At 39.0% G+C, this 13,090-nt stretch overlaps 2 protein-coding genes across 2 annotated transcripts; both read left to right on the forward strand.

Annotated features, from left to right (window-relative positions):
- The first annotated feature begins 1,142 nt into the window (after positions 1–1,142).
- Positions 1,143–6,615, forward strand: LOC116194676 (protein TIC 22-like, chloroplastic). Its single transcript, XM_031523545.1, has 7 exons — positions 1,143–1,878; positions 2,197–2,271; positions 3,417–3,473; positions 4,847–4,906; positions 4,996–5,076; positions 6,016–6,051; positions 6,164–6,615. The coding sequence occupies exons 1-7, from the start codon at positions 1,360–1,362 to the stop codon at positions 6,263–6,265; spliced, it is 930 nt and encodes a 309-aa protein (XP_031379405.1). The 5' UTR covers positions 1,143–1,359; the 3' UTR covers positions 6,266–6,615.
- Positions 6,616–10,840: 4,225 nt separating this feature from the next.
- On the forward strand, positions 10,841–12,553 carry LOC116194677 (UDP-glycosyltransferase 75C1-like). Its single transcript, XM_031523546.1, has 2 exons — positions 10,841–11,832; positions 11,946–12,553. Exons 1-2 carry the CDS (start codon positions 10,900–10,902, stop codon positions 12,438–12,440), a joined length of 1,428 nt encoding a protein of 475 aa, XP_031379406.1. The 5' UTR covers positions 10,841–10,899; the 3' UTR covers positions 12,441–12,553.
- Positions 12,554–13,090: the final 537 nt, after the last annotated feature.

Below are 13,090 nucleotides of genomic sequence, written 5' to 3' on the forward strand. Positions count from 1 at the left end.
TTCATACCCTCTTCGAGGCGTAGCTGAAACGAAATCAAATGGGGCCGTTAATAATCTTAATTGGACGGAAATGATGACTTCCAATTACCATTGCCCAAATCTAAGTTCTTTCTCTCCATTTTCAAAGAGAGAAAGGGAAGGGAGAATAGGGGATGAGGCCAAACTAGGATGAACTTGATGGTAGTGACCGTCAAAGACACCACTGCTGATCTAGGAAAGGTTGCAGTTCTCTTTTCTTTTCATTTTTCAAAATTCTTAGTTTATTAATTTTTATAATTTAGTAAATATATTTTATTTATATATTTATATTAAATATTAATATAAATAAATAACAAATACTTATATAAAAATATATTTCAAATAAATAATAATAATAATGTATAGGGGTACATTTGTAAAGTCACTTTACTTTCCCATCGATTTACTTAATATAATAAATGTAAAAATCTCATATTATTTTATATTTTCCCAAATACATAATTATTTATCAAAACAGAGTCATGTTATATTCCTTATAATCTAAGATTCCCAGGCTTATCAAAAAAACATTCCCGGGCTTACTTTTCGTGCAGCCTAACATTCATTGTAATCTAACATTCAAGGGAATCAAACGGCCCCAAATTTGGCATAGACCCAAACCCAAGATATTTCATCGAATCATATGTCCTATGATGAAAAGCTTCAACCTGTCCTCTAAATAAAAAAAATTATTAAAGAAAAAAATTGGTTAATTTTTTGATCCCCTCCCCCAATCCATAATCAAACAATAACGCCATCACACTCAGTTGTCCACAACATCCTCTTACACAATACATCAAAAACCAAATTCTCAGATCTCTAGCTAGCCTACCACAATATTCATGAGGAACGAGTGCATTATCCGAGTATAATATATAATCTGATTGTGGTCTTGAAATCCTAGGGACTGAGGTGATTGAAACCATGCATCTCGAAGGCCTGACTCGGTGAAACATTTATTTTGGGTGATCATTGAGTATTTTATTCTATCATGAAATGATATTAATTATATTTTTAAGGTTAATAATTGAATGATTTTTAAATGTCAGAGTGAAAATAAAAAAAATAAAAAACACGATTTTAAAAATATGCTTATGGTTATGGGTTCCAACGGTGTCATGAGGACCCTTGTCATCGTTGTTTTCTTGAAATTGATTGACCCAAACAGGCATAGCCTCGCGTCGCTCCGTCCGAACCGATCGAGATAAACCTCCCAAAACCCCTCCCCGGACTGTCTTCACACCTTCGACTGCCAGTCCCCTTCTCTCCGTCGAGATCGAGAACCCCCGACAAACAATTTCTCGAGGAGAACGGAACTGTCGGAGCTTGAGGTAAAACACCATGAACTTTGGGAACCTCCGAGAACCCGAACGGCTCTCCCTTTCACCGAGAAACCAAGACCAGCCCAAGCTGCCCAGCCTGCAGGATGCCTTCACCTCCCTCCAAACCCACTGCTCCGCCTTCCTCCGCCGCATTAACCCCGATTCCCTCATACCCCACCTTCAATCTTCACTCTCCAACCTCCGCTGGCCTACTCCTCTCTCCTCCCAGGGGAGCCCGGCTTGGGCTTCCACCACGGCTGATGGCGGGGCCAACTCCGGCCCCATCACCCTCTCGAGTGCTGGCAGGGGCGGCCCCATGTCAGTGGAGGATATCGAAGAGCGGCTGGCGGGCGTGCCCGTGTACGCGCTGAGCAACTCGGCCGAAGAATTCGTGTTGGTGTCGGGGGTCTCCACCAAGAAGTCCTTGGGGCTGTTCTGCTTCAGGGAGGAGGACGCGGAGGCTCTGCTCGACCAGATGAAGAGCATGGACCCTGGAATGAGGAGCGGCTCTAGGGTTGTCTCTGTGGCTCTTAACAAGGTTTGTTCTTTTCTTTTGGGTCATCTTAATTCGTCGGCCTGCTATAAAATTCTCCATCGTTAGGCATAGGATTGCTTTATCTCTACCGTCTGTCTTGCAACTGCTTTGTGTTGTAATATCTGTAGCTTATGAGTTTCAGACTGTCGATGTTAATGGCTTGTCTTTGTTTTCTGTCAATCGAGTTCCTCGAGTGTCACTATGCTTCTGAATTCACATTGCTCCTTAGTGAACTCTGCCTTACATTTGAAGTTTTTATTTAGTCTCTAGTAAGCACAATTCTTCTATTAATATTGTTGTGGGGTTCATTTCGTTTTGCAGATATTTCAGCTTAAGGTTGATGGGGTAGCGTTCAGATTGATTCCTGAGTTCTCTCAAATTAAAAATGCCATTAAAGTAAGTATTCTCTTTCACCTGTACACCTCATAACTATGTTTTATTAGTATGTGTTAACCATTACAATTCAATTACTAATTGTCGTGTTTTGGCTATTGAAGGAAGGTTCCACGTGGTTTTAATAATCTTCGGTTTTTCTATTAGTTACAGAAATTTATAAATTGAGCAGCCTTCTCCTGTGTTATTGCAGCCACATTTTAATGGATTACCTTGCGGGTCTCATTGAAACTGTGTTTATGAGGATGTGCAGTCAGCAATTTCATTAAGAAAATGAAAATCTTTATATCTTTAAACTTATATTATTGGTTCGTATGTCCATCACAGTGCAAAAGTTTGGGGCCACTCTTAGTGTCTTTGGTTTTGGTACTTCATGTGGTTGAAAGCACTCCCTTGCTTTGAAGATTTCGGTAAATCTGAACTTCGCTAGATACACTTCAATATGAAATCAAATTACTTATGTAACAAAATTCCTGGTTTGTTAATTTCATGGATGACGATCAATCACTTATAACTTGAAAGCTAAAAAGAAATTAATGAACTCTCTGAATGTTCATCTGCCATGACTCGTGCTTTGCTTTGTGTCATCATTTTTTAACTTACCCACACTGTGGTAGAATAATCTTACTGAAATTCATGCAACTGATACAGCTGAGGAACGAATTAGGCTTTAATGCTATAAGCAAAACCCCAATTGCTATCCATCAGCTGTGGCCTACTTTTAGAGGAATTCTTCTCCCCTTTGGTTTATTTAGCTTTGCTATTGGTCAGCCGCTAAGTTACATGTTCAACCAAATGGTCTTCACATCAAATGTTTTCAAAGTCATTGTACTGGCTTTAGGAGGTAATATACAGTCCCTGTAGTTGGATCATAGTCCTTGGTTCAGGATACCAAACAGGTCATGAGATATGGACGGGTCATCACCTTCACTTGAAGATATTGGATCGTTTTATTGACAAATGTCTCATATAGTTCTGAAAACCATACCATCTGTTTCTATTTTTTTGGACATTGAAGGAAATCAATCTCCGTTCAAGTAACTATCCTGTGGGATTGATTCATCGATTTAATTAGGTTGAATTTGGAGGTAATTGGTTTTTTACCTTTGTTGGCTTTACCCCAGAGGTTGGTTGCTGTTTCTTTTTAGGTGAGGCAAATGGATGGCTTCTCTGACGAGGCATTCCCTGGGGTTCCAATATTCCAGGTACTTATTTCGTCATTTTTTGAGATCTGATCTGACAAATTCTGCTAAGGGGAACATATTTGGGGCATGATATTTGATATAACATGGACTTCTATCTCTGTGGAGAGCTTGAAATCTTATTTTAGTGAAAGAAGTGGATTATTATGAAAAGAATGTGGAAGATATAGATAGAGAATTAACTCTCATGTAGTGTTCTATTAAAAAATTTATGAATATATATCCTCTTTCAACAAACGAGGGGGGAAGGAAGTTTTGGACCATCTCTTGGTTCTTTAAAGTAAACTCCCTTGAATAGATCATCTAACATGACTTATGTGTGAATTGATTATCCACCAGATCTTACACCCTTGAATTCTTTTCCCAATAGGCCATTATCCCTATACTGTTGATGGAATAATTGGACTTCTGGGCACGGATTTTTCAGCATATCCTTTTCGTTTGTGTGACTGTTGGGGACCTCGTCATTCTGTTTCTTGGCCTTATCTGCAGTCTGCCACAAGATACTGTTTTCTTGTGAGCTGTTTAGATGCAATTTGTACAAATCATGGTAAAAGCTAAAAGCATATTGAAGAAATAGGATGGGGCCAAACATGGGAAGGAGATTGAGTCATATAGAGCCCAAGGGGAGTGTATGAGCTAGACTACCATACACTCATCAAAGGAAGTGAGAGTTTTATATGAGAGTATTGATTAAATTAGAGAAAATTAGACAATTCCATCAAGCGAGAAAGTGTGTCAATTAGTTAACAGAGAATTAGTGCGAGAGAGTGCACTAGGGATGCCAACTATGTGGGTTGTGTTGGATATTGGCAGGCTTAAACTATGGATCAAACTAGTCAACAACCTGATTTTACTTTTTCTAGTCCATTTTTATTGCTTAATCCCAAAGTTGCTCTAGTTAATCTTTTTTCAACTCATATTGGGTTTTTGCTATATAATTGGGATCCAAACACTTTATAAAGCCTTTAAGACATAATTGACAATTTGAATTATGGGTAAATGTACTCAATATATAAAAATTTTGGGATTTTGGTGAAAGTATGTTAAATTAATGATCATAATTCAGTTCTTTTTACCAGTATCATTATTGATGATCCTTCGTGCCACCCCCCCAAAAAAAAAAAAGAAAAAAGAAATGTTTCTCAACAGATGCGTACGTTGGCACCCACCAGGAGCAGCCTTGAAGTGAACTAACATTAACTATGTAACTGTATATTCGTATTATCTTCAATTGTTGATGTGCTGTCGGAGGGAGCACTTTGAGCTGTCTATACTTCTCATTATTGTCACTGATCTGATAGATTTTTCACTTTTAGCTTAAGCATGGTTTAGGCTGAGCATCTAGTAATGTTAATGCTCCTTTGTAAATGCAGTCAAGGAGCTTGATCCTCAAAAGCAGAAACAAGAGCTATCGTCCAGTTTTCTTTAGAAAGGTTCGTAGACTATTAAGACGAGCAGTTCTGTCGCCAATTTAGTTTCATGCATGCATTTTGGTCTTATCATACTGGTTTTCTTTTTCTAGGAGGATTTAGAGAATTCTCTACAAAGGGCCTCCCGTCAGCAGAATCGGTTGAACCCCGCCTTGAGGCAAGGAGATATTCAGGTTCTCTATTTTGATTGACTTTATTTATTTATTTATTTATTGTTGGTTCTTGATAATTAATTAGCATGTCTGTTTTTGGCGAGCATAATTCATGAGGTTAGGGATCCTCTTTATTTTATCTTGTGCGACGTTGAGTGCAGTTGACAAATAGTAGTATTTTGCATATCCAGTGGTCCTCAACGGAATACCATCTCATGCAGTATGTAGAGTTGTGAACTTTGACCTTTCATATATTTTGTAAACCCTCAATAAAGTGCAAGGATGATGAATTTCAAATGTTCTATTTACATTGCCCAATCTTTAACAATAATGTAATGTCCTTCGATTTTGATAGTCTTCAAGTGAGATTATCTAGATTATTAATAATTCTTTTTCCTGGTTTGAAGATGAAAGAACCACTCCATGAATCCACCCCCTTGAGTTTGACAGTTAGGTTCCATTAGTACTCTCAAACCCATGGAACTGGGTGAAGTTGCTCCAAATGAGAATAAGCCTTGAACCTTGAGCAATGTTAGCATTTGAAACCTCACGAAGGATAGAAAAGTCCTGAGCTGTACTATATATGTAATTTTCTGTTTCCACATTCGCAGCTTCTGGTGATTTTAGGTAACCTTTGAGCGTATCTGACTGATTAATGCTAATTTGTGATTGGATGGCGTGGACAGCAATAACCCCTTAGTTTTTAATGTGTCATTGCATCCTCTTTGTGGAAAACGTCCACCTAATAGAACCCGCATGAAACATGTGGTGGATCTAAGGGTTTCCCCAAAATAGAGATTTTGGGTCCTAAATTTCTCCTCAGTGATCGACTACTATCTGGTTGACCATGTCGTCTTTGCTCTGAAAGCATCTGATAATTTTTCTGTACTTTTGGCCACCACGACAGATCTAGGTCTCTTTGGATTAACCGTTACATAAAAGTTTTATTTTACTATGCAGGTTGCTGCGCTTGAGGAAATAATAAAAGGGATGAAAGTGAGGAAGCAGTTGATTCTTTGGGTTCCAAATTTCCTTTCTCAACCTTTTATCTGTAGGAAGTCAGTAAACAAAAATCAAGTAGGGTCAACTAAGTCGGAAGTTTTTGCAGGAGGATTCTGGCGCAAAATGGGATGACGTTGTATTTATTCCTCCTGGATTTGATGTCTCAACCGATCCTTCGCAGCAGTCAGTGGATGGGAGCAGTGCTTGATGATGTTTGTATACATGAAGCGATGTTTTGGTGCACCTGAGCTGTTAGTGCAGGTAAGTTAAAGTAGCAAAAAGCTCCTCAAGGAAAGATAGAAATTTGGCTTCTGATAGGGAGGTTGGAATTATTGCGCTGCTCATAGATTTCTGATAGTAATGGAGAAATTTGAAGAGAATCCAAACTGTTCGTTTACCAAATTGAAGTGTCCAAGAAATCTGTTCTTTTACCAAATTATTTGAGCTATCGCCTATTAAGAATCCGATGGTCAGAACTTGACTTATGCGTGATAGTAAGCAATTGTATGATCCAACTCCTGTGTGCACGATCATATTTACATGTTAACCTTCTTTCTTGATGGGCCTCTTGCCCCACCTGGGGGCTATAGCTATCTGCTTGCCGAGGTAACATGCCATAAGTCCTACAGGTGCACTTGATGAGTTTAATTGATTTAGGTGGGCATTTGCAGATGCTGAATACTTCTTTTACCAATGGCTGGTGGGTTTGTCAGCAGGCTTGGAATTTTTTAGCTAACTAACGATATCATTCCCTAATAGATTGTCATCATCCGAATAACCATGTCCTTGATGGCTGATGATTTTCCCTTCATTTATATGTATCGTCTTCTAATATGTGTAGATTTTATTTCTTTTGGCTGAAAAGGAATTGCATTAGGAAGAAAAAGTGGCAAAAGGCCTTATGAGGCAACTGCATCTCCCCTCATTGGAGGAGAATAGGGAGGGAGGACAGAGGGGAGCCTGCCTTAATATTCCAATTTGCAGTGAATCGATATCAGCGTATTAATCACGAGATACAAGTGCGAAAGTGTCCTTGGTTATTCGTATGTGGACATATGCGGAATTGCCTATAGTACGGTTGAATCTTGTCACTGGTCACGGTGATATTTACCGCAAATCAGAATATTCAAAGTCAGATGGCGAGTTCAAACAAAGTTGGGAAGAAGAGAAACCAAAAAGCATGTGGAACTACAAGATGAACGAATAAAAATGAAAGAAAATGAATTAAGAAAAGATAAAAGTAAGCAAAGTTGATGGGCTTAATACTTTTTACTCTCCTCAATTATACTAAATAAATAAAATGTGAAAGTTTAACAAAGTTAAAATATCCCAGAAAATTCAATTGAAAAAAAATAAAAGGGCAATGGGACTGATAACTTTTTTTTTTCTCCTCTTATTTAGGATTTAAACAATTTATTTGTTCTTTACTTTCAAATTGCATAATAAAATGAAATATGCTACACACAATATAAATTTATTTATTCGTAAAGACTAAATAAATATATAATATAATAAGTTTGAATTATTAAAAATAACATAATAAAAAAATAGCGAGTATGAATTTTTTTTTCACTATTCCTTACAATGCTAATAAAAATGAAAGTTTATATGTTTTTGAAGATAGATAAATGTTACTTGTGGACAAGTAGGTAATGTGTACGTGTATGTATATATAGAAAATTAGAAATATAACTATGCTATTTGTGCCGACTGAGTATGCCGGCATATGCCGAGAATAAGATGGAATGGCATTAGAATGTAGTAATTTCAAAGTTCAATGTCAATTTGCTAACAACTCACATTCGGCAGGAGCGGGCAAATTCAAATCGGCTTATACATCTTTTGAATGCGACCCGAGGAATTGTTCAATTGAATGCAAGTAAAAAGAAAACTGCTACTCATGTTTGAACAAATTACATGAGAAGCCTTCCCGCATACCGTCAGGGATTGGTGATGAGACGGGTCTAAGATGGTTAGGCTCCCCTCTTTTATATATATATATATATATATATATTAAAGTAAAGTTATGCCTTGTTCGTTTTTCATATATCAAAATTTTATTCCACTTAACTCAACTGCATTATTCCATTGATTTAACAATACAATTATTACATTTTTATTTTTTCTCTAATTTAATAATAAATTCTCTCATGTTTTTTATTAATCATTATTATAATTAATTTTTAATCAGAAATTCTCCCAATTATATTCGTTACTTTTTTTTATTATCTTTTTCTCTCAATTATTCATTACTTTTTTTTAATCTTTTTCTCCACTTATTTTGTCTTTATTTTCCGAAAGTTGAGTAGAGTTAAATAGAGTAACAATTCCACTCTGAGATCAAATGTAAACTTAGTCGTTGAATCGATGCAATATCCTTAAGATTTTGAAGGAAAAAAATTTCAAATCCTTCCCATGAATTTAACGTGGCCTTGATAGTGACGTGAAGATGAGATAGTGGCCTATCAAATGATAGGACCTCAGGGTTCATCGCGGCCTTGACTAGGGAAGTGGCGGTCAAGTTTCAAGCCACAGTCGCGATCTCCCTCCCCTCTCTCTCTCTCTCTCTCTCGATGAGATGGGAGGAGGCACGATTCTCGGACAATGGGAGCCCTTCGCCGACCATGGCCACCCCCGTCTAGTTTACCAACAATCTTTAGTGCCGTCGGCGACTTCAATGGGGCTGTGGTGACTGGCTTTAGGCAGCCACCATCCCTCTCCAATTAGATGTTCATCTCTGGTTTTTTTTCTTTTCTCCACCTGATTAGGATGTGGCAAATTCTGGCGATTATAAATCAAATATCATGTCACTTCCTTATAAATCTCATCCCTTCCACTTCCACATAGCATATCAGGTTTTGGCCTCTAGGTTTCAGATCCTTCTCTGGGCCCAACCGGAAAATTCTAATTCTTATAACCACCTATTAGAGTTTGCGAAGGATGAGACCCGATTGTATAAACCCATCGCTATGCCTAGTCATAGGTTAACATATATAGGCACATTAGTTCTGCCAAATTGTCACAAATCCTGCATATAGAAGAACAAGGATCATAATGATGCAGTAAATATATATTAAAGAGATAGAAGCGAAATAAATTTGCGTGTTTATTTGCTAGTTTCAATTTAAACTAAAAATCAAGCTTGATGGGATGGATGGAGTATGTTATAAAAGTTGAATTTCAGGTAGAACATGTCGGGGTTCCTTATATTTGTCCCCGATGACAAAGGCCAATTTGAAAACGAATTTCCCTTTTTCAAACATGAAAACCAAAACCTGACGATTCTTATCCTACTGATGATTGATTGTATTATCCTTATTGGGGACTTTAGCTCCAGTATTTGAATCCTTCCAATCACGTCTAGTTAATTTCCCTTCTGGTCAATTCACAAAATCTAGTTTCTCTTCAGGTCAATTCACAAAATGGCGACAGGACAGGTATCGTGGAAAACATTTAATAAAGTGATCCAGCAAAAGAAAGGGTTATCTTTCTTTTTCAATCCCTTGAAAGGGATTCGGAGTAGTAATATTTAATATTTATCGTCGTGCGAAATTGAGGGGTTTTGGTTTCGATTCGAATCAATCAATCAATCTTCCAGTACCTTTTTAACTCTAATGGTTATATCTCATGCTTGTTCACAAGCCTCCCTTATAAAAAGAAAAAAAAAAGGAAAGAAAATGCGGGTGACAATGGAGGACTAAATACGTTACTTTGACTTTCTCGTAAATATTAATTATGTTAGTATTACTCTGTCATTTGATTGTGTAATACGTAATTAAAATGTTTGAAAGTAAAAAATTGACCCAACAATAGGCTCACAGATCATTTGAGTTAATTTCACCATACAACATGATATTTTAAAAAATTTCACCACCTAAGGTCCTGTTTGGCAATTGACGTGTGCTAAACTCAACTCATTTTAATTCCATATAAATACAAATTAGGCAAGCTTTTTGAATGACTGGTGGGGCACAAGGGAACAATGTCGTATATTGTATGCTTAGGGACGTCTACTCTAACTGTTGCCGAATTGCTTTTGTTTTTTTTTTCTCTGCTTTCCCTTTTCCCGTTGGTGGGTCCCGGCATTTTACCGTTCGACCCCATATTTTGTCTTTTTACGAGTTAAGTTGAAATTTTTTGTTGCCAAACAGACCCTAATAAATTTTTTAAAATTTTGTGCCATACGATGAAATTATTGCATTTCGTGCCATACCGTAAAAAAATTTCAAGCTATCGTGCGATTTAGTGAAATTATGACTATATGAGCTTTGTGGTAAAAAATTTGAAAATATTGCGTTGTACGGCGAAATTAACCCTAAACATTTTGATTGGTCTCTAGATTGAATAATAGTCAAATAATATTTTTTTCCTTGACTCTCTACCCTCTCTCTCTCTCGACATTCAAAATGAGGTCGAGATCCAAGAATGGAGAAAGTTATCCGAAAGCAATGATGTCAGTTTTATGAATAGGAAGATTTATTGGTCTCTGAAATGGCTAGAGTGTGAAAATGAATTGAACCGTATTGTACCCTTTACTACAATCAGAAAGTGAATTACAATTAATGAATAGTGAAGAAACCAATGATCAAACCCACCAGTCCACAGCCTCAATGCAAAAGCAAATTGAAAAACATGTTGACTGTCAAATGAAAAATTACTGACAGAATGGTCTGCCAATAATTGTGTCGTCATTGCAAATCTAATCAATCTCACCACCAATCCCTCATGTATGTGTGTATATATATATGTGTGTGTGTGTGTGTGTAAAACCAATAGATATTGAATCTTATTCACCTTTTGCCACCACAGAAGTGAAGAGTTATAGTTTCACCGCGATCAGAAATGGCTACTCCTTATTGCCACTTCCTAATTGTGTCATTCCCTAGCCAAGGGCTCATTAACCCATCCCTCCAGTTTGCTAAGCGCCTTCTACGGTTGGGGGCTCATGTGACCTTCGCCACTTCCATATCCGCTAACCGCCAGATGCGCAAGTCCACAGAAACCATTGAGGGCTTGTCCTACATCGGTTTCTCTGATGGATTTGACGACGGTTCCGACATGGGAGCGCATGATCTCGAGCAATTCATGGCCGAGCTGAAGAGACATGGGTCGGACACCCTACGTCAACTCATCGAGAACAACCTGAAAGAAGGCCGAGAGTTCACGCACGTATTTTACACAACAATTGTCCCCTGGGTCGCAGACGTGGCCAGTTTCCTTCGGTTACCCTCAACGCTCATCTGGGCGCAACCTGCGACTGTGCTAGACATCTACTACTATTACTTTAGTGGCTATGGAGACGCCATCGCGAATGCCAGGGCTGACCATTCATCCCCAATTCAATTGACGGGACTTCCGCCTCTTACAGGACGCGATATCCCTTCCTTCTTCACCCCTGGAAACCATTACAATTTCAGTTTGCCTCTTATGAAACGCCACCTGGAGATCCTCGATGAGCAACGCGATCATAACCCAAAAGTGCTTGTGAACACATTTGATGCACTTGAAGAAGGGCCTTTACGGGCCATTGATAAGCTCAACATGGTGGCCATTGGACCTCTACTTCCCTCTGCGTTCTTGGATGGGCACGACCCGTCGGATACATCCTTTGGAGGTGACCTCTTTCGGGACTCAAGGAACTATATTGAGTGGTTAAACACGAAGCCCAAGGCATCAGTGATCTATGTGTCCTTTGGGAGCATCTCTGTCCTATCAAAGCAACAAAAGGATGAAATGGCACGGGGATTAACAGCCAGCAGCCGCCCATTCCTATGGGTAAGGGAGATGTGACATAATTATAACATGACGATATGAATATGTCCAGGATTTAGCTACGACCCTCAACGACGTGTTATTTCCTAATACTATTATCGATATCCTTCGACCAGGTAATCAGGAAAAGCGGGGAAGAGGGTAAGGAAGATGATGAAGAGTTGATTGGTCGGGAAGACTTGGAACGGCAAGGAATGATTGTGCCATGGTGCTCACAGGTGGAGGTCCTGTCCCACCCATCAGTTGGATGCTTCGTGACACACTGCGGCTGGAACTCGACCTTCGAGAGCCTGGCATGTGGGGTTCCAGTGGTGGCATTTCCCCAGTGGACTGATCAGCACACAAACGCGAAGCTGGTCGAGGACGTGTGGAAGACGGGGGTTCGAGTCGAAATGAAGGACGGTATAGTCAAAGGGGAGGAGATCAGGAGGTGCTTGGACCTGGTCGTGGGAGGAGGAGAGAAGGGGGAGGAGATGAGAAGGAATGCCAACAAGTGGAAGGACTTGGCAAGGGAGGCTGCTAGGGAAGGTGGGTCGTCGGATAAGAACCTTAGGGCATTCTTGGATGAGATTACAGTGCCAGCGGCCAATTTGATTTTTCCTGCTATTTGAATAGAACTTACTAATGTGTTGCTATCTGAATACATTAAAGGTTATGTTACCGTACTGACCGTGCTGTTTAAGTACTTCCTAATATATATATATGGGATTAAGTTTATTTTGCATACTAACAGCATAATTAATTATGTATGATCTCGATGATCGAATATGATGTCGGATTGAGCAAGCGGAAGCGTTGATAACCGATAAAACAAAACTTTTACCGATAAAACATTCAAGGATCAAACCCGGAATCCTATCCCGGGTTGTCGTAACAACCTCCATTGACCTAGATTACGTGAAACTAACATCTACGAGGAAAGTTTCTTCTCGAGTTACCTCTTGAAGCAAAAGTCCAGTAGAAGTCTATCAGCACCCCGTTTTAGTCCAACGGCTCTAAGAGAGAACATCAACGGGGCACCCGGCTACGACTCCTGAGCTCTAACAGAAAATGGCTCGACAAATCCCGAGTTACTATTCATAGTCGGGTCAACTAGGTCAGTCAAATGACCCCGGGGCATGATGATAGAGAAGACCCCAAGGTTTCCCTACAGATCACAGAGAGCAACCGGAGAGTTCAGACAACACCTGATCTTGGGCCGGCAAAAACTAACTCCAGTAGCACTATCCACCGCCGGCTCACCGGACCATAAGAATGTATC

This window comes from Punica granatum, chromosome 2 (assembly GCF_007655135.1).
Source record: "Punica granatum isolate Tunisia-2019 chromosome 2, ASM765513v2, whole genome shotgun sequence".
NCBI lineage: Eukaryota > Viridiplantae > Streptophyta > Magnoliopsida > Myrtales > Lythraceae > Punica > Punica granatum.